Genomic DNA, 27,038 nt, shown 5'->3' with positions numbered 1-27,038 from the left:
TGATATTAAATTTTGTTTTATTTCGTCGATCTTTCTTTCTATCGAAAGACGAAACGATTATTGTTCGGCGAATGATCGAAGACGAGTCATTCGCTGGAATGACTGTGACTAATTATTGACTCGACTATAATTACATGAGCATTATAAAACCGAGATAATGGTACTAGGAAACTTACATACAAAATAAAATTAATTACAACAACGTTATATAGCTCTTGGCCGGCCTTCGTCTAAATTTGAAATGCCATTTATATAGTAGTTAGATCGCTTCGATTGCAAATATGCATTTTTAACAGTTCGCAATCATTCCTTATTCGCACGCAATCGTTTTCGTACAAACGGCAATTTCTTCATTCCATTGGTGGCAGTATTTAAACCAAACGGGATTTCTCGCGCTTTTCACTTTCCATCCTTATCGAGTAAACGTACAATTCTAACTTGCTCTTGCGAGAGTAGATATGTAGACACATATGTTTTCCCGGTTTTCTTTTAACATCGGTATTGCTTAAACCTCCTACTTTTATCCACGCATAATATACATACATATATATACACACACACACACAGACACACACGTGTGTGTATATATGTGTGTAGGAATCATGTATAATAATATATAAAATATTTACATATCGGGAATATCAAATGAATACAATTTGCTATGTGATGTCTTGTGTGTCTCAATAATAATACATTAATATTATTAAAATTCACATATTCACATTATAGATACAAATTTTATCTTAAGTTTCGGTATTAAACTACAATATGAACAATTTTATTATCATCGCGTACGAACTTTGAGATTCGAAAAATAAATTCAATTGTGTATTATAGAGCGATTTTTGTAGGCACGATTATAAAATTTATATTGTAAAATAAGCTGATATATTGGATATAGAAAGTAAAATAGAATTGTTTATCCCATGTCCTACGAAATATGTATACATGTAATCGGAAATTTGGCACCGTATTACCGAAAAATTATACTTATCGTTCTCATGAGTATACCGATCCGAACAGAACGCTTTTTCTTTATTTTTTAATTTTTTTTTATTTTTTTATGAAATATATCGTTCTGCCTGATCGCGTTAATTTCTCTACTTATCCTCGGACGTGTATATATATATACATTTATATTCTATTTAGCAGTTTATAAAATGAAAAGTTTGTGCCTTCTTAAAGTTAGACGATGTAGCAACTATGTACAAACATATCACTTGATTGGAACTTGCACCAGTGTGTGATTCTCATTAAAAATAAAAAAAAAAGAGAGAGAGAGAGAGAGAGAGAGAAAGAGACCACCTGAATATCAATTTGCAAGACTATATCTGAACATTTTCCTATAAATGCAATACTTTCGAATGAGGGTTTACATTGCAAGAAAGAATAATAGAAAACACCTGTTTCTCCTTCTTCTAACGTAAGTAATGCTCTTCGTATAGTATAAAAACAATTGCATATCACAAAAGACGTGCGCAATTCGGAGCACACGTTCCTTCTCCCTGTGTATAATTGTCTTATTTAATAAAAATTAAGAACACATTTTTGTCTTCCATTATCACTTACGCTATAATGGAATAGAGACGAACATATATGTATATGTATATGTATATATATATATGTATATGTTTGTATATATATACATATGATATATATGACATATGTATATAATATATGTATGCATATATATATATATACATACACACATACATATATATATATATATATATATATATATATACACATTAGTTTCCTCGACAAGTACTTTACAGTGATCTTTTAATTATCCAACGCTATCTAACATTATACAATAATAGTAACATTGCAATTACATCTATACAAAACTTATGTGCATATATACTATACACGTATAAAATATATTGGCAATACGCACTCACACTTTGCACAAGTATGTCGAGATGTGTTTGAGCGCGTGCATGCGTGCGTGCGTACGTGTGTATATGTGTCTGCTCTGTGTGTATGTATATGTTTAAATATCACTAGGACGACATAACTAACGTTATATCAACGTTGAATCAACGTATCGTTTGAATTTTATAATCATCTTCGTAACGGCTGATAATGACAAAGAAATTAGTTGATCTTTGGTTATTAATCAAACGCGATTACGATTAATTTTGATTACCACAACATTTGAAAATTTTCTTACGGATTATCGAGCACCAAATTATCAATCGTCTTTAAATCAGAGCCGTTTTCAGTGTCCTCGTACAAGCGCATTTTATAAAAAAAAAAAAATAAATAAATAAAATAAAAAGGGACAAAAAAGGATAGAATAATGAAAGATACGTAGGTACGTATGACTGACTCGATTTACAATGAAACTTCATTTTAGAGCAAAAATCGATAAGTTTTAAAAGCGTAACTAAGAAAAATTATTATGCACCAAGATCATCGATTCCTATTCATTAAATATATTCCAACTTTTTCCCTTTATTATATTTTAGATTTTCTAATATTAAAAATCCTGACATGAATGACCAGCATTATATTATATCTCTTAAAATAATGATGAAATATTTTTTCAGCATGGTCATAATTGTTCCTTTTTCGTTTTGATTTCTAGAATAATATCGATGCGCAGCTCCCTTTTTTATATGTAAAATTATTTTATAAGAATTTCAAGATAAAACGTTGTACCCAAGTAACATCGAAATACCTAAGGAAGACTATTATCAAACTTATTATCAACCGACGGTTCTATTATTAACGAATAATAATCGGACGCGATATTTCTTGCGTCTTTGCTGGATGAAACACCATGTGTTCTATCTAGTTGTCTCTGGCATTCCAAACATAACCGAAGTGTAAAACCATCACAGCATCAAGTTTAGGACGGAAATCTGACATTCTGGTATATTACTGCTGAACTTAAAAGGTTTCTGCAAGAATGATTCGTGTTAGCCATTTGTAAATTATATCTAATATTTAAAGTACTAAATATACATATTATAATACTAATAAGTATGTTTAATACTTTAAGTAATTTAATTTTATTTAGTACTCTTTCTGTTTTCTATTACTTTTTCTTTTTTAATTTACACGAAAGATAATTAGTTGTGTAATCGCTTGTGCTATTGATGTTTACAGTTTGAATTAGTGGTAAACAAACGTAAACTTACGTTCATGGCTCTCTTCCAAGTAAACCAGATCCAACCAGCCCTGTACGCGACCGACTCCTATTAAGTTGTGCTCTCCTTTCTGCTGTAAAATTAAAATCAAATTCGTGACTTGAATTAATCTCGTCAAAAAACGGCCATGCGTTTACTTATGTCTGATAATTTAATACGAATAAAAACAAGAGCTAAATCATTCCTTCAAAGTAATGTAAATAATAGGGGGGAAAAAAAAAAAACAGAAAAAAAAGAAAGGAATTTTTCTATATTACCGATCGAGCATGAAGTATTTATTTATTTAAAGATCGTCGGACAAAGGTGTGATTTATGAGAGTGATGATGATTAACAGATTGCGAGGGAATTTATGAAACAATGAAATGACTTGCATGTATTTAATTAACAAATATACAAACGCTCATACAATTATTGATTGACATTGATGCGTGCGTTCAAGTACAAGTCTAAATACGTTTCACATTAATTTGATATAGTGATCGTTCTAAAATGATCGTTTTAAAACTGTTGCTGCATGTTTCCCAACATTATAAAAATCTTATATTTGCAATGTCTTCATTTTAATGAACTTCTTAACGTATAAACAAGCCTGGTACGCAAGCATATTCAATTTGTTAATAAATGATATTACATTATAAAAATAAAATCTCCTTCGATCAGTCTTATCTTCTCGAGAAATAAATAATAATAAAAATAAAAGTTAAAAAAAGATTTGCAAAAAAAAAGAGACAAAAAAGAGATTATCGTAAATTTTTTCATCACAATCGTAATTCTCATGTTCTTGGATTCCAACACGTCCAAGCTTTCGTACGTTTAATATTTGGAGTTTTCATAATATGTATTTTTTTTTCTGTAGAAGTATAACTTTGATCCATGTCGGTAGAAAATGTCTCTAAAACATTTTCGACCTCGTGAGATTTAAAACTGCAGTTTTTCTTTACCTCTATGGTTGAAGAAAGATTCGCGTCAATAATATCTCCAATTTTGTTCAAACGATTAGTATTATGTGGTAACAAAGCAAAACTGCTGACATTAGCAATTGGAGATTCTGATTCCTTGACAACGTTAATTAGAGGAGAATGATGCGAACAAGTTGAATTTAAAGGCGTCGAAAGTCTCACTGATATATTTCGATTTTCATCGATACAATCGGTAATATCTTCAAAATTTATTGTACGCGTTAACCTCACCGAAGGAGAGATTATCTTATTATTACTTGGTAAAGAACGAACAGACATCGATAATTTCTGTATATTGCAATGAGCGAGATCCGATTTTGGAGAAACATTCTTTTGAACAACCGTCTTGATCTTATCGTTTGGCTGACTACACGATAATGATTTGTTTGGTAAATGTCCAGAAGATTTAGTTCGTCTTACGCTCCTACGATTCTTATTCAGAATTTTACGATTGACCATAGCACGGTGTACGACTAAATTTCTCTTATATCTTTTAGTAATTATTACGCGTTTTGGTTTAACCGGCGTAACTATGCGTGCGTAGCCAGTAAGAAATTGCTTCTTTAAAAAATTTATCCCACTGTTCGTTTCAGGCGTACAAACAGAATTAAATAAATACTGTTTATGACTTTGACTCTCTTCTGTGATAAAATTAGACGATGTATGTGTACCTGTAATTAAAGACTCATTTGACAATTTTGTTGTTCTTTTATACCTTCAATATAGATACAATTAAAACGATCCCTGAAAAATTGTAACATCGTTTAAAAACAATTCTAAGTTTCGTGTGCCTTAAAGAATAATTTTTATGATCACCTGTATCCAATATTATTATAAGACTCGATCGATTTACCATGAATGATTCTCGAACGATTAATGAAATCGGTATCATTTGGATATTTCGACGTCTCGCGTTTAGACTTAAGAAGCTTACCACCAGCAATGCGTGTTTGCCTCTTGCGTCGTTGATCCGGTCGACTAAAAGCAGAACCGGTTCGAAGTGCTTCCATCAAACTATCCATAACACCTTCTTGAGTATCATGTGCGTTCATGTCGACGAGCGCTTTCTTTCGCGCCGCGCGTGCCGCTTTCTCAGCTTCCGCCTTCTCTCTCGCTTCTCTCGCTCTTCTTTGCTTCTCTTCCGCTTCCCGTAACTTTAACATTTCCTTTTGTGCTTGCTAAAAAAAAGAAAAAAGAAAAAAGAAAGAAAGAAAAGTGGAGAACAAGTCACGAAATTTGTCTAACAAGTCGATACAAATGTCATGCTTTCGTTTCTTTCTCTTTTTAATTACCACGAAATCATCTTTGAACGTCCTTATATCGCTAAACAATTCCTCGATTGTATACTTCTGTTTATCGAAACAGAAGAATACAGAGATTTCGGTGTAAAGACCGTCCATGTTTTTAAACATATTCTTCAATACTTCGCAAGATTCTCTGGCTTTCTTAGCGAATGGCTATGGTAGTATATTAATTAAGGCAATTAAACGTAGATGTAGGTGATAAAATTAAAAAGTTTATATATTCCTTTCGAAAGGATACAGTCATGACCTCAGAAAATAGATCTTCCTCGCATTGTGGAATTCTGGCGTTAGAAAGGTCTTGTTCAAGATTTCGAATGTTAGAATCCATTTGACGAAGTATTCTCTGTACGTTATCTAAAGAGACACGGCTCGCTCTATCTACGTGTGCCAGTTCTTCGGTAAAACTCAGACATTCTGGGAATTTTCTCTCTATCGTAGATACTAAGTAATGCATGAGAGTTTCTTTGTTGTCCGCAGCCTTTATACTCGTCAACTAAAACGAATGAAACTTATGTAAAGAAAGAAAAAGAAAGAAGTAACAAAACTACATTCGACGAAATACAAAATTTACGCGAATCGTGAATCGATTCGAAACAAACCTTGGTTAGAAAACTAAGCTGAAAGCCAAAATCTTGACCAGAAGCTCCACCCCCGGAATTCATGTAATTTCCAAACAATAAAATCAATTCGAGTATTTTCGCAAACTTTTTACTTTCTTTAACCTCCTCGCAAGCTGCCGTTCCTGCTACTATGTCTGGTTTAATATCCTGTACCAATTCCTCGTATCTCAGCATAAAGCTCAACGACTTTAACCTAGGCAATAATCTTTTGATCGTTGATATCTAAAAAAAGAAATTTACGTAAATCACCAATCTACATTACGAATGTTAAAAATCCCATCGTCAATTATTTCCAATTACCGTAACACAAAATTGTTCGGCTTCCGTCAAGTCGTCATAGTTGTCTTTGTAAAGTTGGAACTTCGCTAATTGATCGGGCGATGGCAAATATTGAATTAAACCTTGCAATATGTTATCCGAGATAACTGGTCCGTCGCATCTAAAAAGACATCCCTTGACATCTTCGTACGACATATGCTTTAACGTACCCCCAAGAAGTATCGATATATTTTGTGCAGCTTTACTATCTAGAACCTTGAGATCTTTCACTTTCTTTATCGTTGCCGATCTAAAAATAAAAAAAAAAAAATGTTTTAGATGCGATCGTAATGTACTTTCCCCGCTTAAATATATTTCGTTAACATTATACAGACTTATCAACGACGTCATCGATTTTCTTGCCACTTGGTTTCGACGCGAACTTTTGTGCTAAACCATCGAGTATTTCCGGACCAGCTAATCTCTCTTCTTGCACCTTTGTCCAAAATACTTCTTCCGTCAATTGATGCGGCGATATCTAAAAGATAACAGATAAAATACTAATATTCGATTGATATCAACTTGATATCGGAGAAAAACAAAAAGAAGGAAAGAAAAAAAAGAAAGAATAAAAAAAAAGAAAAAAAAAGGAAACTAACTGCTTTCCAGTTGGGCCTCTTCAATCGACCTTCGACCTCCCACTTTCTCTTAGGTTTCAGTCCATTAGGTAACGACGGCATCATGGATGTAATTCCAGCCATCATAGGAGGAGGTGGAGGACCTCCCATTCCTGGCATAGGAGGAGGTATAGGACCTCCCATACCAGGTGGTCCCTTTGTTCCAGGCATTGGTGGTGGTGGTGGTGGTAATACACCCATTCCAGGTGGCATAGGTGGTGGCGGCGGTCCAATCGAATTTGGAAGTGGTGGAGGTGGTGGCGGAGGTGGTGTTACATTCGAACCAGGTATCGGAGGTGGTAATATCGGACAATTCGTTTTCTACATATGAATCGCGATTAGACATTTATCGATCACTTTTAACAATTTTATTTATCAACAAAAAAAAAGTTAATTTAAAAAAAAATAAGAAAGAAAAAAATCATTAACTCTCCGCAACTTATAGTTTTTACTAGTACTTACCGTACTAGCTCCCCCACCCCCACTTTTTCCAGTCCCCTGCTCGAGTTCCTTAATTTTATTCTCAGCGTGTTGAAGCTTCGCTTCAGCCTCCTGTTTACTAGCTATAGCTTCCTCCAACTTTTGAGACACCTCCATTAAACGTCGCTCTTCCTCCGCTCGCGATTTCTCGACCAAAGTGTCGATCAATGGTTGTACGTCTATTTGAAAGCGTTTCGTCGCACTAAAGTCTGGATCACAGCCTGAACGATGTAACACGATTTGCGATACGCACTCTTCTATTAATTTATAATAAGCTGGCCTGAAAGTCGTCAAAATTGTTTTGCTAAGATATAGAATGTTACGACCAATAGAATCTTCAAATTTTTATCTCGATCCGTACCTCACCAAAGCATCGTCCCTGATAAGTAGTAGATGCTGAAGTATCGACAAGAAATACGGCTCGGCGGAAGTCTCCATTACCATATTTTTCACTACCTCGAAGCAATCATTGACATCGTCTAATTCCAATCGAACATGATCGAATCTTTGTACAAATAACTCGTAATCGTCTTCCTTATATTCATTGAAGATCCTTAAATGATGAGACAAATCGTCGGACTTATCCTTTTCTAAAGCTTCTAATATATCCGCTAATCCTACTCGCATTATTTCGTTCCTTAAATGTAATCGAAAGTCTAGATCCTCGGCAGAATTAATAATCGAATTTATAAGTTGAAGGCACACTACCTGTAATATAAAAAAAAAAAGACAAAAACATAAGTTGACACTATTTTTTATGAGACTTTCTAAAAAAGAAAAAAAAAGTAAATTAAAAATAATAATAATAAATTGGAAATTGAATTCTATTTTACGAACACAACCTACCCTTAAATTTTCATTCTTCCTATTCATCAATCCCTGTACAATGGGTAAAAATCTTTCTCTGCCCTTGAACTCGCCATTCATAGTGATCGCATCTAAAACCATTTTATGACTATCACTCGAAATCAGACAAACTGCACCTAGTAACTTTACAGCTTCCGACATCACTGATGGTTTCGTGGGTTCCAACGATCTTGCCACTATCGTCAATGCTTCGTGATGAGCTAACATCTCCTTTATTCCAACGGTATTATTCATAATCGCTTTTAAACATCGTATACATTCGTACTGTATCCGTTCGTATCGATTATCGCTAAAAAAAAAATAATATAAAATATTAATATCAAAATCAAAATCGATGAAAAACTTATCGTTATTGGTCGTTCTATACTTTGCAAGCAGAAATTTATAATCCATTTCTCATGCAATAATGAACAAATGCTAAGGTGTTTGTCTATAATAAATAAAAAAAAAAAAAAAAAGAAAGAAAGAAAGAAAAATTGGGAAGCCATAATTAATTAAAATCTCTAGAATCTGGAAAAAAAATAAAAATTTGTCGTAACATCCCATATTATATATCAATTATTTTCCTATTTTAATATTATTTCTCTCTATAGAATACACATAGATAATGTAAGCGAATAGAAAAAATATATATATATATAACCTAGGAATACTATGCTAAGTAAAGAAAGGAAAAAAAAAAGAAATTTCAAGCAAATAATAACATTTCTTTATAGTTACGTGAATTACCTATCATAATATATGAAGGCACTGGAATAGAAGAAATAGTGAAATATTAGAATTCGTTAGATCAAAAAAGTTGAAGGTTTAAATCGACAGAGACAAATGTAAAGAAAAGATTAAAGATTCGCGTTATTCTGCATAACGTAATCGATTACTCACTTTCTGTAGCATTCGTTGAGAGTTGCTAAAACCTGCTTCAATCCCTTAGTACCAAATTCTTGAACCCAACTCAAAGGATTATTCGTCAATGCGATTCTAAGTGATTCTATGCAATTGTGGATCTTGTTTACACTTAGATCCGGCTGAGCTAGATATTGGATGTAATCAGCTGGTTTGTCGAATTTCGATCTATTCTCCTGCATGCTACCCTTGTAATGTAACACCAACATCTCTCTCTTCTTCGATTCGGATTGCTGACGAAGCGGAGCCTTTTTCTCCTCCGTTAAATTCATGTTGGCCTACAAAATTGATATTATAATATCCAACGTAACATTAATACTATATTTCTAAGAAAAGTAACGGATCTTTTTGTTTTTATATGAAACGAATTTGATCAAAACTTGACGTTTTTATGTTACGATAAATTATTTGTCAATCTTTTAATTTGTTTTTTGAATTATTTGTTAAGATTAAAAATTATTGTTATTACAAATTAAATGTATTAATTTTACAATCTCTTTTTTTGAGCCAAGAAATTTTACTATCTGTTTATATATTAATTGTTTGTTATTAATATGAATTTTTATTTGTAACACTTTATCGAACTCACCAACATTTCTTCGAAACGATCGTTAACAGCTTCTTCGTCCATTTTTTCAATGATACAACGTTGCTGTTCGATCTCATTGAAATCATCGCCAGAATGTGGCCGAGGCATTGTGTTGTTATCCGTACCACTTCTGACTCCACCCCCACGACCAGATTTTTTGGGCCTGGTAAACCATGACTCGAGCTACGACATAGATATGAATAAAACGTGAAAATTACTTATTTTTCTTTTTCTTTTTTTTTTTTCTTTTTCTTTTTCATAAACTTTACTCTTAACTCGAAGAAATGAATTAACTTGAAATATTTGTCAAGATAAAAGAAAATTGTTTGCCGAACAATTAACCTTCGAAACCTTCGTGTATATCGATGACATCGAAAGATTATTGTCGCTATTTAAATCATTTATTTGTAAACTGTTTGACATTGGACGTCAAAGCGATTACGTTATCTCCGACATTTTACACATAATATCGATTTTCCGAAGGTTTACAAAATATTTTTGTAATAAGTACCAAATCGTGTGACGCATGCAGTTATTTCTTAAAATAAAAATTATCTACCAATGAATCATCAAAATAATCTAGCAAACACAGTACTATACGAAATATTACCTAAACGACGTTATTCAGTTAACGGGAATATTTTGTGAAGTCAAGGATTAGTCAAAATTAATATATACATGTATGTATCTTGAAATGATCGTAAAAATTATAAAATATTAAAAAACATATTACGTATAGAACTCTCTTGGAAATTATAAAGATTTTATAAACACACTTTTAAAGTGTTCTTAATGTTTTCTAATTTTTAATCTACGATAATATTAAAGCTTGAAATAATTATACATATACAAATTTAACATTGTTAACATTTCCTAGCAACACTGAATATATATTTAAAAATGTATCTATCAATTTTATATTTATATATAAATGTTAATATTGTTATTTTATATACATACTAATGTTCTCTATCGTTATATTAGTATCATTAATATTATATATATATATATCAAATCGCTTCAAAGTGACTTATCGTTTTTTTTTCTTCAAAGAATTGATCGAACTCACCCTGAAAATGTTTCTAATACACGTACTCGAGATGCAATACATCGAGACTTTAGAAGGATCGATAGAAACGAAAAGAGATATCAACGCCTGTCTAGGTACTGTCAGACTTATATTGTCGGCAATAGGCCGGTCGGTCTCTTACTAAGCTCGAAGCGAAAAAACTAGCTAGCTAAAAATGCTACGTGCCGTAAGATAATAATTTTATACATTCGTTCCTTATTCGTTTTCGTCGCGCGTTCGATGGAACAAGCTCGATAAGGAAAACAATGCCGTTCGAAACTTCATCGTTCGATAGTTTCTACGACGATAACCGAACGGAATATTTTTGCTTCGGTTTTCCTTTCTTCTTTTTCATTTTATAATATAATACAATATATAAATCGATATTAAACAGAAAATAATAATAAATATGATAATGTACTTTGTTATTTAAATATAATCAAAAGATGATAATAATAATAATTAATATGTCGAATTACGATTGATAATCCAATTCAAAATATTAATAAAATAAGAATTCTTGTTTTCGCATTAACTTGTCCGTTTGTTCACTTAACATATCGTTGCAAAAATATTTTTTTTCCCATTGTTATTCGTTAAAAAGCGTAAAATAAAACGTCGGCCACAAACGATGGAACAAGCAGAATAGATTATAGGAGGTACCCGTCAATGGAGACTTTCGCGAGAGTATAGCGGGATAAAGGGAGCATGACACATCGGTGAATTCATTGGTGTCCGACGTTACTACACGTAGAATCGGCTTTTTCAATGCACCTACGCATCTCGTAACGAAGCGCATACATACACGAACATAACCGATATATACATGTATATGTCTGTGTATTACAACGCCCTTGCAAGTGAATCACCAAATCGCACGGTTGCCGATCTACTTATAATTAAATTTTCATAGAAAAGAAAACAACGAGAAAGAAAAGAAATTGATTATCTTTTGTAAAAAAGAAAAGAGAAATAAAAAAAAAAAGAAAAAACAAGAAAAAAGAAGAAGTCGATTTTAAACTCATACGCTTCGTAGGAAATAAAGATTATTTTTTTTAGATAGCTCTCGTATATCTCTTTAATTAATCAATTTATTCCTATTAATATATTATCATAATCTTAGAATACACGCTTAAACCGTAACAGAAATAATTAGAAACAATAAGAAGTAAGCTTTAAAAAAAATACTTATTTGTAATTAATTAACAATTCGAACGAAACGATTCTTACCCAATCCGTGATCATTGTTGCAATTATATTCTCACAGACTGTTTCTGTTTCTTTCTCTCTCTCTCTCTCTGTCTCTCTTTCTATCTTTCCTTTCCTCGTTTATTTTATTGAAACATCGATCTCTTGACGACGAAAAGCTCGCTTAAGAGCGTGCGTAATACGGTCCTACTTGAAAGTTTGCCAGAAATTATTTAAGTCCCATACTTTCCTTCAGACTATTCGCTCGACTTCAAATAAATATATCGCAGTCGTTTTCACTCGTCGTCGAATCGAAGATTAAAGGAGAATACGCTCGAGTTTACGAGCTTCTTCCAATCAAGCATAAAATTATTACGTTCGCGTTTAAATCGCAAAAGGCATTCGGCCGCATTAAATGACATTTTAAATGAGATTTGCGAGCACCGATTTGAACTCCTCGAATGACAGTTCAACTTTGACTTTCGCAATTTTCTATTGTCCTTTTCTATGAGATAATACTCGATTGATGCTTATGCGTTTGTATATATATATATATATTTATATACATATATATGTGTGTGTGCATATATACCTGTGAAACACGACGTAATGTATGCGTAAGAAAAAAGAAAAAAAAAACAAAGAATAATAAAATGAAACGTAACATCGTAATCAACATCATCGTCATCGTCATCATCATCCTAGAAAATCTCTACATTCCTGAATAATTTTTAATAAACTATTTATAACTCTGACCGACTACGATACAACGACCGCGAAAGAGCGAGATATTCTACGATGATCGAGAAATTCTACGGTGATCGAAGAGATTAAGCGATGATCGACAGATTCTTCTCTTATATGAACGCGAATATTATTATACCTACGTACAAAGTAGTAACACGGGTGACGGATACGAACAAAGCGCGATTAATCGATTACGAAAGAAGAAAAGAACGAAACAATAGATCGAACAATCGATTGCATTGCGTGTCTATTTCGAAATGAAACGGCAAATGTCTTTCCGTCTTTCTTTCTCTCTCTCTTTCTTTTTTCTCTATTAAAATTTAGAAAGAAATATATTCGATCGAGACATTTCTAATAATTCATTTCGTACGGATCGATTTTATTTTGAAATTAAAAAAGTTATATGTCGCAAACGAAAGGGTAGATACATATAGTCTATCTTTTCTCGCCCTTTTCAAAAGGTGAAACCAACTCCGATGGGAAAACGAGGCTTTCGTAGATATCGACTTTCAAGTTACTCGACGACATCGAGTATTACTTAATTACACTTTCTTTTATGTTTCGTCACTGGCTTTACCGGTTCTCCGGTTTACCGATAATTTTCGTTAACATGAAATTAATTCGAGAGAACGTACATTGATTTTCACATAGATAAATATACGTATATACCCATATTTATATATTAATTCAATGATTATTTCCACGAACGGAAACGCGTTAAAAATATTATTTATCCTTAATCAGGATCTTTCGACGATGATATTCCTCAAAATTAATTCAAATGCATCGGCTTTATATGCGTCTCGATAAAATACAAAATCTTCCTCTGTGATCAAACATGTAACATATAAAACCGTATAATTTGTTATTTCCTTTCGGAATGGTGTCGTAAGTTTAACACTTGTAAGAACTGAGATGAAACGAACTTTGTTTTTTCTTTTTCTTTTTTTGTAAAAACGATTCAACGATATTTCCAACAATTTATATACATTTTTCTTTTTTTTATACCCTTAATTACAAGAAAATGATGATGTCGATTGTTACGTGACAAAAGCTCGAGATAAAACAACAATAAAAATCATTTTGTTTACGCTCAAACTATCTCACTGATATCATAAAACAATTTTTCAACAAATCTTCTTTTTTTTTTACACAATAACTATGTAAATTATCACGTAAAAAAGAAACAACGATCGTAGTGGAAAGAATAAACACTCGTGTCTGACGTATCCGCGGAAGGTCCACGAGAGACTGACTTTTCTCTCGTCTGCTTATCCCCTTCCATTCCACTACCACACCACTGATATTCACATATACAAATATAAACACACGTAACTACTTTACTCCTGTACGTATAGCTTATGCTATGTAATATCGAAGTGAGACTCCTTTACAAAGAGATTGGCCACTCCCCTTCAGGTGGAGCCACGGACATTATTAGCTACTTTGATTTTTTTTTTAATCAATGTTTGCACCGTATCGATACCGGTACTTGTGATTAATGATAGTTCGTTAATTTTTATAATTATTCTACGATATAGATACGATACAAAGAATATTAATCTTTCTTTTTTTTTTATTCAATATAAATTATAATTAATAAACGTTTAATTTTTTTTTTTTTTTTTTTAATGAAATTTTCATGAATAAATTCTTGTCGAGTGTTTAAAAAACAATAGATATGAATAACAAAAAGCACGTTCAAACGAAACATTCGAATATACTTGTTTCGATAAAATACAATTTTAATTAAATAATTAAACATTATTCTGCCGGGTATTTCAATATCTTTGTTGGGCACTTTAATTTGAAAAAATAAAAAAAATGCAAGAGAATCGTAAGTTTCAGAGACATTTTAAAAAGTGTGACTTGTAAAAAAAAAAGAAACTGAAAAGAAAAAAAATAAAAGTGATGTATAACGCTATTACTTTTTATAGTTGACGGAGAGCCTCCACGAATCTCGAGTTTCCATTTTACATTCTCACGCAATCTTTAAAAAACTGCATTTTTCTCGCGATGCATGTCTTTTTCCTCGCTTCCACGTTAAAAGGCAAACGACACCGAAAGATTAAAGGGATCTGCGAGAAAAAGAAAACTCGTACGGTTTTTACTCCTTATACGTCGAATTAATAATGCGAGTTTCATAGTACCTGAGTACGCATCTGCGCCTATCAAAATCATTAATTTCTACCACTATCACAGATATCTTATGTCGGTACTTGGTTCATAGGTTAATTAGATTTCCATGTTTTAAAACTGGATTTTTGGAATGCGGTTTGTCTTGTTCGGGAAAACGTTATTTGTCTAATTTACATACCGCACATCACATTTCAATGAAAAATATACGATGAAAGATGTACTACTTTATTGTGCATAAAGAAAAGAATTAGTATAATACGACAAAAAGGAAAAGTTCGTATATTATCGAAAATCAACGACGAACGATAAATGAATTAATATCATAAAATCTAAACGATATGACGAATTTTAATCAATAAAAAAGAAATTCCTTTTTTTGTTATTTTTATGAATTCATTATATATATATATATTTTTTTTTTTAATGATACGTATCCTACATGTAATATAGTTTGATTACACGTTGGAATTTCAGTTTTATCGTTAGATGCAAAAGCCGCGAAGATGAAGAGAATAAAATGAAATAGAACGAGAAGAAGCGACATGACCGACAAACAGTGCATGCATATATCTACTTATACATATTCGTTACGTTAGACAATTTTGTTAATTAGTATCGGACTTCTGACAAAGATTCCTATAAGTTACTGCATTCTAGGAATGCAAGTGAGTTACTTCGACCATGGAATCTGGTATGCGGTGCTCGTGCCTCCAGATCGTTTATTTTACATCCACAGACGCTAGATATAGGAAACCGAGGGAGGGAGAAAGGGAGAGAAAGGGAACAGGAATGGCATAAATTTCGCACGAGTTTGTTAGCCACGAAAATTTGTAATTTTTTACCGTCGAGTTATAGCCGTTGCCATACCGAAAAAAAAATTTGCAAATTACGAATGACGTATCATAAAATACATAATAAATGACATGTGCCATAACTACCTGCGAATATATTAAAATCGATTGAATCATTATTTTTGAAATTTGTCATAAATATTTGCAAGATTCATTCATTTATCGACATCGATAAGACAGATGACAATTATCTCTGATAATAAAAAATATTCTTTTTATTTTGTTTACAAGAAAAAGCCCATTGTAATGCTATGAAAAAATTAATATTCTGTTCCTGCATTTTTTAATGCATAATGCCTCATACGTTACATCAAATTTCGAACTATTGTTGGTCGAGTTGCACACGAGTTATCGTTTACATATGATCGTAATCGCACTATGCCATATGCATTATTCTCGAAACTATATTTTTCTAGCTAGATACGCACGCATGTTTCAATTTTGTCGATCAAAATATTAATTTCTCATATAGTCTTTTAACAACTAACACAAGTTCTTACTTACTTTTGTAATATCTTTTCAAAAACTGTATCGTAACATAAAAAAAAATAAATAAATAAATAAATAAATAAATAAATAAATAAACGAAGATAGACGTTCTTTCGACGCCATCACAGTGATTTTTCCCCTTCACTTTACACAGACATCAATAATTTCGCTCGCATTTCGATCGGTCAACAAATTATCGTCGTCGTCGTCATTATTATTATTATTTTTATTTTTATTATTATTATTATTATTATTATTATTATTATTATTATTATTATTATTATTATTATTATTGTTATTATTCTCATGGACGTGCACATACGTGCATACATAAAAAAACGGTGTCTTCTGGAGAATGGCTGGACGGTACAGTTAGGTCGTAGCATAAGATTAACATAACGGCATCGCGCTTGGAGAGAATTAAAGAAACGAAAATGAAAGAAAGAGAGAAAGAGAGAAAGAGAGAAAGAGTGAAAAAAATATATAAGGTTGTGCGCGTACGCACGTATACACACAAAAGCACGCACCCATACGTACTAAACGTGGGCAACCGTTTCCTCCACGCTGGACGCTTATCAGGAACGAGTTTAGCCGGCCTTAAACTTGTAACTGTCCTACAATTTTCACGATCGTGAGCACGCTTCCCCGTATCTCCGTTCGCGATTAGTGCCTGCGCTCCGTTTCGACGAAGAGAATTTCAACGAGCGGTTGAGTTTTGCGTTCGTGAAACGCGAACATCGTTTTTCGAGCGTATAATCGATTCTTTGCTTATGGAAATATATATATATATATTTATTTATTTATATTGTTTTCGTTTCCTTTCTATATAGAATATTTCAATCGAAATGCAAGATTTTTTTAATACGTTACGTTGAATAATTTCTCATCAACGAACGAATATAACGATATCGAAACTAAATTTAAAAATTTAAGAATTATTTATTTATTCATAAAGATCAGTATCAGTTTTTTTTAAGAAATTAAAAGTGTCCTGTTTGTTTCGATCATTTACTTTCATAAATGCTGATATATGTAGATGACACGCAAATTATGTCAGAATTCATTCAACGCTAATAAATAGATTAATGAATGAATTAAGAACGAGAAAGAAAAAGTATTCTTTTATTCTTTTGTTATAAAGTATAATATTTTAAGAATGCAAATCAATGTAAAAAGTTTGCCATTAATTATTTATCCCTTTATAGATCTTTGAATATCAACGAGTTCATAATATAATTAATAGTATTTTACTGTTCTTTTTTTTTTTTTCTTTTTTGGTATTGACTAAAAGGTATATGCATATGTATGTATGCAGTGAGTGCGTGCAAGATTGATGATGCTGAAAGAGAAATGTAGGTCAGGACCGACGAGACGCACGCAAAAGACGTATTCTAATGAAACAGATCAAGTGGCTCGTCGAGTATTGACGGCTTTGATTTACGAGTCGTGTTCATGACGAGAAGGAGAAGGTCGGACGGAAAACCGGGAGACCGAGTAAACGCAAATATTTAATCGTTGTACTCGATAAAGCTAACGGGATGACTATATATATACACACACGAATACGCACAAGTAAATATACAAGGTGTTCCGTTCATATTCTATCAAATCGATTAAAAAAAAAGTAAAGCTAAAAACGATATTTTATTAATTGCGATAATCGCAACAATGATTTTTTTTCCTTCTCGTGAAGATACATTAAAAAATATATATATTTTTTTTTTTTCAGATATGTAACACGTTCGAGTGCACATTTCAACGTGCACATTAAGTGAAATGGTTTGATTAAATTTTTAAATTAAATCCACGAATTCTAATCGGCACGCGATCAGAGATATATCTAACTACGTATCTACGATTAAATTTCTATTTTATACGCAATTAAATCCTATGATTTATTAAGTTTTTATTGGCATAAGATTTATTAAATTAATTGCAAATTATTTTCAGTGAAAATCATCGAGTACGTAATTATCGATGGGAAGAAATTCCTTTGACAAATTCTTTAAAACGAATAAGAACGATTCTTCAAAGTTAACACAGATCATATCGACTAAAATACCTAGTGCACATAGTATCCATCATAACTAACTTTTTATCATGTACATAAAACACTACGAACGCTACGAATAAGTTGAAATTCCAAGAGAAAATTATGATCTCAAAATATGATTAACGACGAACGAACGATCAACGATAATTATTTTCTTATCGTTCGAGATCAAAAATGTGTCGATCTTTCAACGAAGAACGAACAAAAAAAAACAAGGTGGAAAAAATAAATAAATAGATAAAGAAGAATGTTTTGGCGACGAAAAAAGAAAAAGGACAATTTTATTGGCGTGAGATGAATCACGTTGTTCCTATCCAGGCACGTAGCACTTCAAAAAAAAATTCTGCACGATCGGTGGTCTATAGACGCGTCATTGCTTCGAATAGCCCCAAGGTTTCGTATAGCCGTCATTGCTGAAAAAAAAAATGCCTTCTCTTTCCGAGGACCAGTCAGGTCAAAGACGATATTCCACGATCGGCAAGATCCAAACTTGGCGGAGCGGAAGAGTTCGCGTGACAAAGAGGAACTTTCGAGCGCTCGAGGGTGAACGCTTTAAGGTCAACGCTGAGGTCGCATCGATGCTGAAGAAAGAGGTGGGTGATGACATCATCCAAAGAAGAAAGACACGCCTTTCTAAGAGTGGGTGGTGAACAGCTTATCTTCGGGAATCGAAAAAAGCAATGAATTTTTATTTATCAAAGCATTCCGTAAAAACTTTTACTTTCCGTTTTTTTTTTGTCCTTTTTTTTCTTTTGGTTCTCCTTTTCTAATTTTATATATATGTACATAATTTTTATGTGATATTTTTATCATAAAAAACAAAGTTTTTTATAGCGATGAATATTTTTTTAAAACGTCGCCTTGCCAAAGGAATTTTGCGTATCGATAATATCTTTCATGACTTTTCTGTATATAAAAGATACTGCCAGAATTTTTACATTAGACTTTACTCTTATGGGAAAGTATACTTTTAGTTTTTCTAATGTCAAGAAAATAAAATAAAAAACGAATTCGTAAGAACGTTTTAAATAAATTATATTGACTCTATCACGTTGACTCTAATGATATTCAATTTCTTATTTGAAATACATTTTATTCTACAATTTATCGATTTTTCTCTTACGATCTTTAAGACGTTAAAAACAAGTTTGGAAAAATCTCAATAATCCTATTTACGCCGATAACAGTTCGTGCAATACTTGTCTAATTAACATACATTATGCGTTATTTAAAATCGATTCGAAAGAAAGCTTTGTTGTCGATGAAAATTTCACGATAAAACTACGATATTTTTTCTTTTGCCTTGATAAGTAAATTACAAACTCGACGTTTGAAAAAACAATCACGAAAGGTACGAAATCAAAAAAAGATTTTGAATCTTCATTGTTTTCTTATAAGTTTTGAATAATAACATGATGCATGTATTAATTCGTAGGTAGGTAAGTAGAAGACGTTCGATCCGTTCGAAAAGGAGAGCTTGCCAGTGTCGTACTGCCAGCTGTATCGATTTATACCGGTTTCAAGACACGCAGATGCGGTCGAATGATAAGAATAAGATCTCGTTTCAATGTGTAACGGCATTGCACAGTGATCGCAACGCCGATCTGTTCCTGCTATACCCTCATTTCCTTTTTCCTTTTTTTCCTTTTCTTTTCTTTTCTTTAATTCTTAATTTTCTTTGCAAACCTACTTATCCGAGCGCTGTTATAAGCATTTTATCATAATTCGTGTGAAATCTTTCATTATTCCAGTAGAAATGATGCATTGTAAACCATTCTGAGAAATTCACATATATACATTTCCACGTATAGATATTAATTACAATAATATGTCTATACGTTTACATTATATATATATAAAAGGTTAAAAAAAGAATTATACATTTAAAAAAAATTTGTTTAGATGATACGTTTTAACAATATCACGTAATATATTTTATTAAGATCTTCACTCATTCGTAATTATTGCAAACTTATATATATATATATATATACATAAACATGTCTAAAAATAAAATTAAAAAATAAGAAGAATAATGTAAAAAAAAGAAGATACAGAGAGAGAGAGAGAGAGAAAAGGAAAGAGAGAGAATAAGAAACGGCAATATATTAAATGATACACGAAATTGTGTGCATGCACACATCAGATATGGCTTACATTAGAAGCAAACTCGTATACAAATATGTATTCGTACGTGCATATACTACTACTCATACCTTTTACTCGTCTTACAAGCGCATATCTACATTTTTTTCAACGCGGCTTGAATATTACGTAATGACAGTACATAAGCGATACGCCAAATGTAGCTAGATACGTATTACTCGATGACGTGTTCATATATTTGTACCACGTACTTCTCTTCTCTCTTTCTCTCTTTTTTTTTTCTTTCTCTTTCTATCTCCACACACACAGACACGCGCGTACAAATATACTTACACATGCATACAAACAAGAATCCCGATAAGGAGCAAGTATTACAGAGAAGATCGAAGAAAAAAAAATATTAATCTCTGCTAAGTCTACCAACCGAACTTCTCGGCAAAGTTGATTATCTTGAATCGTTAAAGAAGAATAACACATAAAGAGCAACGAACTTCTCGGGAAAATGGAAAAACTACGTATTCGCGAATATGAATACGACTATGATGACAACGATGAGATCATTTCATTCTCGAGAAGTCGATGATGTAAGTACGTATCAACCTAAGTTGCACGAGTTTGCTTTTTATAAAAGTTCCGTCCCAAAACCGTCGATCGATGACTCCTCGCTTAGAACCAAAATGGTGGTGACGAGTCATCGCTATTAAAGTTTCCTAACGTTATATTAATAATGTAGAAAATATATAAAATTTTATAGAAACGATCTAGTGTAGCTATATAAGAAAAAAATGATAAAGAAGAAACAATGTATATACATATACATACATACATACATCATGCATGTGTGTACACACACACAAACACACATACATGAATTTTGAATGAATTAGAAGTTAACAAAAATTTCTTCGCTCGTCCTTGTAGAATATAAAGAGAAAGGACCGGTTCTTTCAACATTTGAACATAAACACACACACACACACACACGGAGTTGTGTAGATACGTATATAGATACATATGGATCTCAGAATCGATTATCAGAATTCACAAACTCACCATACTCCCTCCATCATTCTGCATTCGATAATTTCGATGTTATCCCATCTCGATCGAGTCTTTGATTTACGAGTAAGTCTCAAGGAAATATCGTACGAAGTATATCTTTGCTAAAAAGAACAAACTCCTCGACCTATATTCAACTTGAAATTATCGTTGAACGTTTCTTTCGAAGGAACATGGTACGATAATTGCCTTGCGGTAGTTTTAAAAATTACGGATTGATAACGAAATACACAAGTCCTATATCTATATTTAAATATTATTATAAATTATTTGTAATAATGTTAAGAAAAAGAATTAATAAAATTAACATTTTGATGCCTAATTTATCTTGTTAAATATTAAAAAAGAAATAACTATACCAAATATAACTATATATAAAAAATAGAAACTACAATACTCCAAAATAAATTTAATTCATTCAAAAACACTCCTAAAAGATAGTTACATAATTGATAAAGAAATTCAATAAATTTGTTAAATGCTTGTACATCCTATATTTCTTTTTTTTTCACATACTTATGCATACAAAGTAGCTTATTCACGTCCTTCTATTTAATAAATATATACATATAAAATAAACGGGGTGCACATAAAGAACACTTCTAGGAGAGATTTCTCACGATGATAAAAGATAAACTTAGAAGAGAATTTCTCTTTCGATCTAACAATGAGCTATAATTAGAACTAGCCTCTAGATAAATATCTAAAGACGTCATTAAAACAGCAAAAAATGTCACCAAGAGAAAAAGGCGGTCATGGCAACGTTAATCTATTTTTTCATGAATCGATCTTTCTCTATCATAGAAACACACGTACTTAAATCTACAGAAATGTCTTTTAAGTACGAACTTCGATGACGACGATTCAACCTTGCATCGTACATACATGACCGATATAACATCGCGACATAAATGAATGCGAATTAACCAGATGACTTTGAATTAACTTTCCTACTGTCCAAGGTACTTCCTATAATATTTTTCGGTTTCTGTCACCAACAGTTACCTCTTTTCTATAAATACATACGAATACGAATTATACTCGTTTGCAATTGTGACTCGAAAATCGCATAAAATTTGTTAGAATTGATTAAATTCATATGCGTGTATATATAGAACGTTTGTAGAATATTTAAAATTAATTTTAAAATAAAGAGAAAGAAAGAGAGAGAAAGATGTTTTTTCGCACGTGAAAAATATTTTATGTTGGAATTATCGAAGTTACTTCGTTTTTTAATGATTCGAACAAATTAAAAAATTCTTAAATTAATAAACGATTAAATGTTTTTAACAACTAAATATCTAGGAAATGAATCATTATTTACAGTACAACGATTAAAATATTTTGAATATCACGTTGCATACACGATTTAATTATTTTAATTAAATCGATGCTTATAAAAGAATTAAAAATGCGATCGTACAAGAGAAAACGCAATTTTTTAAATGAAAATTACGTTGAAAAGTTGATCGTGTTTAATGCATTGGAGTAAACGATTTCTCGGTTTAAAAACGAAAGCAGAACGAGAGGAAAGCCTCACGAAAGAAAAATCGAAAGTCGGTAACGAACGAAATGTAAAATGAAATGGGATATGTATAATTCGAATGAAACGGGAAACAGATTGAAATGCAATAGAAAATATCATATTACTACTCTAATGCGAAAACGATAAATAAAGCAGAGGCAGGAAGCACGACGTGTGCCTACGTATAGAATAATATCGTCGAGTCGCGACATGTTTCGCGTTTTGTTTCCTACGTAAAAGCTCACAACGATATCTCGAAACGATACGAACGATAAGAAAATGATTTGACGATTATCGCGAGGTGTTGTTTTACGATTTCTGATAAAATGAGTGTACGTAGGTAGTATGTTTCTATTAAATTTGTTATTTCTTTGGCAATCGACGAATTCAACAATGAAAGAAATATGAATAACAATTGTTAATTAATAAAAATTAACAATCATTCGAATAAAATTCAAGATCATACGGATGAAATTCAAAATTATTTAGATCAAAATCAAAAAATTGTACCTTTAAAATTTCATAATTATTTCATTTAATATTTATTTATTGATATTTGAATGAATGTCTAGAAAAAGAAGAACGTATGTTGCGTTTAATAAAATTTACAAGAAAACGTAAAAACAATTCATTACTCGCTGTAGCAATTAAAGAAACAGAAACTGATGGCCTTCTTCCACTTTGAAAAATGAATAATAATTCAATTAATTAATTGCGTCTTTAATTGCTACAATGAGCAGCTGAATCGTTTTTACGTTTTCTTGTAAATATTATGTAACACGCCCATTAATTTTTTTTTTTATAATAAAACTAAAAAATACAAAAAAAATCTTTCGAGTAAAATTAAAAAGCCTATGAAAGATTTGTACAAAAATAGTGAAATTGTGAAATAGTCGTAAAATTAGTCATTAAATTATGAAATAAAATTTAAACATTGTTCACATAAAATTAATCAAATTGTCGATCACAATCGTACCTTGTTACCAGCCTCGGTTTTATTATACCAAGTCTTCCGTCTTTTAATCGTCGTCGACATTTCGACCTTCTTCGAACGCACGATTCACTGTTTAATCTCAGTAAAAGAATCTCTCGTTGTTAGAACGATTTTTAAGTTTTTATTAAATAATCACTCTTGTTATTATCCTTTCACCGATAATCCTTTTTGTTTAATTCGATGAAAAAACCGAACTAAGAGATTGCACGAATCGTAGAATCAGGTGTCTGAGGAAAGTGCACAATACGTAAACGTTTTCGTGACGGATGACTTTAATTAATTCAATTAGCCCGATGGAACGACAATTCAACGTCGGTAGCGACAAATGAAATTGCCTTTCGAAAAACACGTATTTACCTACTTCGTCTTTATCTCTATACTTTCCATTTCTCGATAAAAGAAAATATATAGATACATATGTACATAGATATATGAATTCGCGTGCATCTAATTACACTCCTAATCTTAGAAAAGGAGATATCAACTCCTGGTGTTTAACATTGACGTCGTTGTCATCCTATTATCACGATGCTTATTTCATTATCATGAACTCGAAAAAATACGATAACAACAATAGAACTTCTTTTTTTTTTTTTTTAATATAATTACAAAAGGAAAAAAAAAGAAAAGTCAGTAAAATAAATGATAAAACTTCGACGTCAATGGAATAAAAATATCATTACATATCTCGATGATTTTATAATCTTTGTGGAATATTTGAAGGAAACAACTGCTGAAGTAATCTCTTTTAAAGAAAATAAAAAGAAGAACGACGAAAGAATTGGTCACGTATGTCTCGGACACTGATAATACCTCGACGCTGACTACCAGCAGAACTGGTATATCTTGGCATACCTTTCACGTTAAATACACTTAGCCCGGTAGAAGTTAGAGTACCTCTCTATTGTACGAGTATTCTCGTTATGAAATGTGTGTGATAAGACGAACGTTACACGTACGTACCTATGTATATATGTATACATATACATATCCGTATACGCAGGTGACACGGTACACATTGTAAGAACGAACGGATATGGTGGACGATAATGTCGGCAAACGCAACGTATACTAAATTGCGATGAATTCTATATTAAAAACGTGTAAACTAATAACGAGGACTAATTATATTCACTCGCTCGTTAATTTTCTATTTTTATTTGATTCTTATTATTCTGCATTTTATTTCACTACTTTTTTTTTTAACTATTGTTTGCTTACGTTCATTTTCTTTTTTTCTTCCGTTTATTTTTCTTTTTCACTTTTCTCCTTTTAACGCCAAAAGCATTATTTATATCTTCAAAAATAAAACCATATGAAACGATCAGCGTATTACTTACAAATCCACCCGAAGCTTTGTCCCTTCTATTAGCCATATCGTGAACTCTTCTAACGGTGGTATCTTCTTTGTCAAATTCCTTTAGTCTGCAATAAGAAAAAAGAAAAAAAAAAGAAATATATATTAGTTTAAAAACATATTAGTGAACTCTTATATATCTTTACTTTGCAATTGATTCCAACAAATAGTTACATAAATTTTATAAAGATGAGTAGTAAAGAAGACAAGTTATTAATAAAAAGAAAAAAAAAATTAAGCGCGTTTACATTGTTGCACAGTCCTCTTTAAGAAGAGTATGGGAGCGTTGGCAGATCTGAAGTATCTATAGAATACTCTGACTGACTCTCTACCACTGAATTCTAAATTTAGATGAAATCTAACAGGTGGTTCTTGAGCCAATAGCTAGGTTAAAGCAAATTTTATTGACTTTAAACAGGTTGGAACACCATTAATGTCGTTCACTCTTAAATATAACATTCTCATATATCCATCCATAAAAACAATAACTTTTTCATTTGATATCTTTTACTGATATATCTTAATCTTGTTAAGATAATATCTATGAAACTTAGTTTAAATTAGATCCATTAATACATATATGGATCATATTTCTTTCTTTATATTAGTTTCGAAACTTAGTAGCATCATATTATACGATCAATTACGGAACATAACTTTATAACAACTATACCAGAAAATTTATTATATGATGAAATAAAAGGAAACTATAAATAAAATATGAATAAAGAATAACACTTCTTCAAATACTTGCATCATCATACTACCTATTGATATCATAAATAAAAAAAAAAAATATATCTAAATGACTAATATATAAAATTGATTTTAATCGTCGTAATTTTAAATACGTTGGATAATGTGTAAACGAAAACTAAGAACAATTTTAATTCAATACTTTATCTTCGCGAAACCACTTGACCGATGTTGACAAGATACCTTAACCTAACAAGGACACTTCTCCAAAAATAAATTCAAAAAGTATTCGGTCTAAAAGTTCGATAATTCGCAAGTAATTTAAGGATCACTGATAAACGAACGTTTACCATATCCGAACATACTTTATTTATTTTAATTTTTAATGGAAGAAACTCACATAGAACACTTACCCGTATCGGTAGAAAATCTGTCGGCTCGTTCGAAAAGACACCAATTTAGTTGTACGTGGTAATGCGACGACTTTGCGATTTATTATTCTTACTGGTGTTCACAACGCGAAAGTAAATTTAAAGGTAACTATCACCGTTATTTACAAACTTCCCGGAAGGGGAAAGACCGATTGTACACATACATACATATATATAATATGAATATATATATATATATTTCGCGGCAACCCGGATAAATTAAAACGACCTTTTCCGTTATATTTTTATAAACATACATACACACATATATATACACACGTTTGATTTCATTGGCGACGGTTAAACCATCCACACGTTTTTCAGCCTACATTTTAAATTAATTTCTACGCGAATATCGTATGATCATCATCACGTCGACACATTTTCGTAAATGTTCGGTTAGTACAAAGCATCGGAGAACAAACTTGAAAACGCTCGTTATTACTCGTTGCGCTTGTTACAACAATTCCACATTACACGATGCGCTCTGCGAGGGAAACCGAAAGAGTGTTTCCTAGAGA

The 27,038-nt window shown here is 31.7% G+C and overlaps 1 protein-coding gene across 10 annotated transcripts; it reads right to left on the bottom strand.

Annotated features, from left to right (window-relative positions):
- Positions 1 to 26,981, bottom strand: LOC127064435 (protein diaphanous). 10 transcript variants are annotated; one of them, XM_050995471.1, is made up of 16 exons: positions 24,016 to 24,882; positions 9,814 to 9,996; positions 9,204 to 9,502; positions 9,051 to 9,071; positions 8,301 to 8,610; positions 7,816 to 8,162; positions 7,437 to 7,734; positions 6,957 to 7,295; positions 6,693 to 6,835; positions 6,340 to 6,607; positions 6,019 to 6,261; positions 5,658 to 5,912; positions 5,408 to 5,572; positions 5,050 to 5,293; positions 3,147 to 3,228; positions 1 to 2,906 (listed from the first exon to the last, which is right to left on the bottom strand). In XM_050995471.1, the coding sequence occupies exons 1-15, from the start codon at positions 24,073 to 24,075 to the stop codon at positions 3,149 to 3,151; spliced, it is 3,255 nt and encodes a 1,084-aa protein (XP_050851428.1). In that variant the 5' UTR covers positions 24,076 to 24,882; the 3' UTR covers positions 1 to 2,906; positions 3,147 to 3,148. The 10 variants fall into 10 exon arrangements, with proteins under 10 accessions (XP_050851428.1, XP_050851429.1, XP_050851430.1 ...); XM_050995472.1 differs by having other exon boundaries at positions 3,147 to 3,225; XM_050995468.1 differs by lacking the exons at positions 1 to 2,906; positions 3,147 to 3,228; positions 24,016 to 24,882 and adding exons at positions 3,399 to 4,786; positions 25,374 to 25,458; positions 26,487 to 26,981.
- Between the last annotated feature and the right edge of the window lie 57 nt (positions 26,982 to 27,038).

This window comes from Vespula vulgaris, chromosome 6, assembly GCF_905475345.1.
Source record: "Vespula vulgaris chromosome 6, iyVesVulg1.1, whole genome shotgun sequence".
NCBI lineage: Eukaryota > Metazoa > Arthropoda > Insecta > Hymenoptera > Vespidae > Vespula > Vespula vulgaris.
This window is presented reverse-complemented; position numbering and strand designations above follow the sequence as displayed.

Excerpts from the sequence above, each read along its gene's own strand:
- LOC127064435 (XM_050995463.1), bottom strand. The coding sequence starts at position 24,075 with ATGTCGACGACGATTAAAAGACGGAAGACTTGGTATAATAAAACCGAG. Across the intron at positions 8,163-8,300 it reads GGAAGAATGAAAATTTAAGG|GTAGTGTGCCTTCAACTTAT; the intron begins GTAGGTTGTGTT and ends TTTATATTACAG. Across the intron at positions 7,296-7,436 it reads GGGGTGGGGGAGCTAGTACG|AAAACGAATTGTCCGATATT; the intron begins GTAAGTACTAGT and ends ATTCATATGTAG.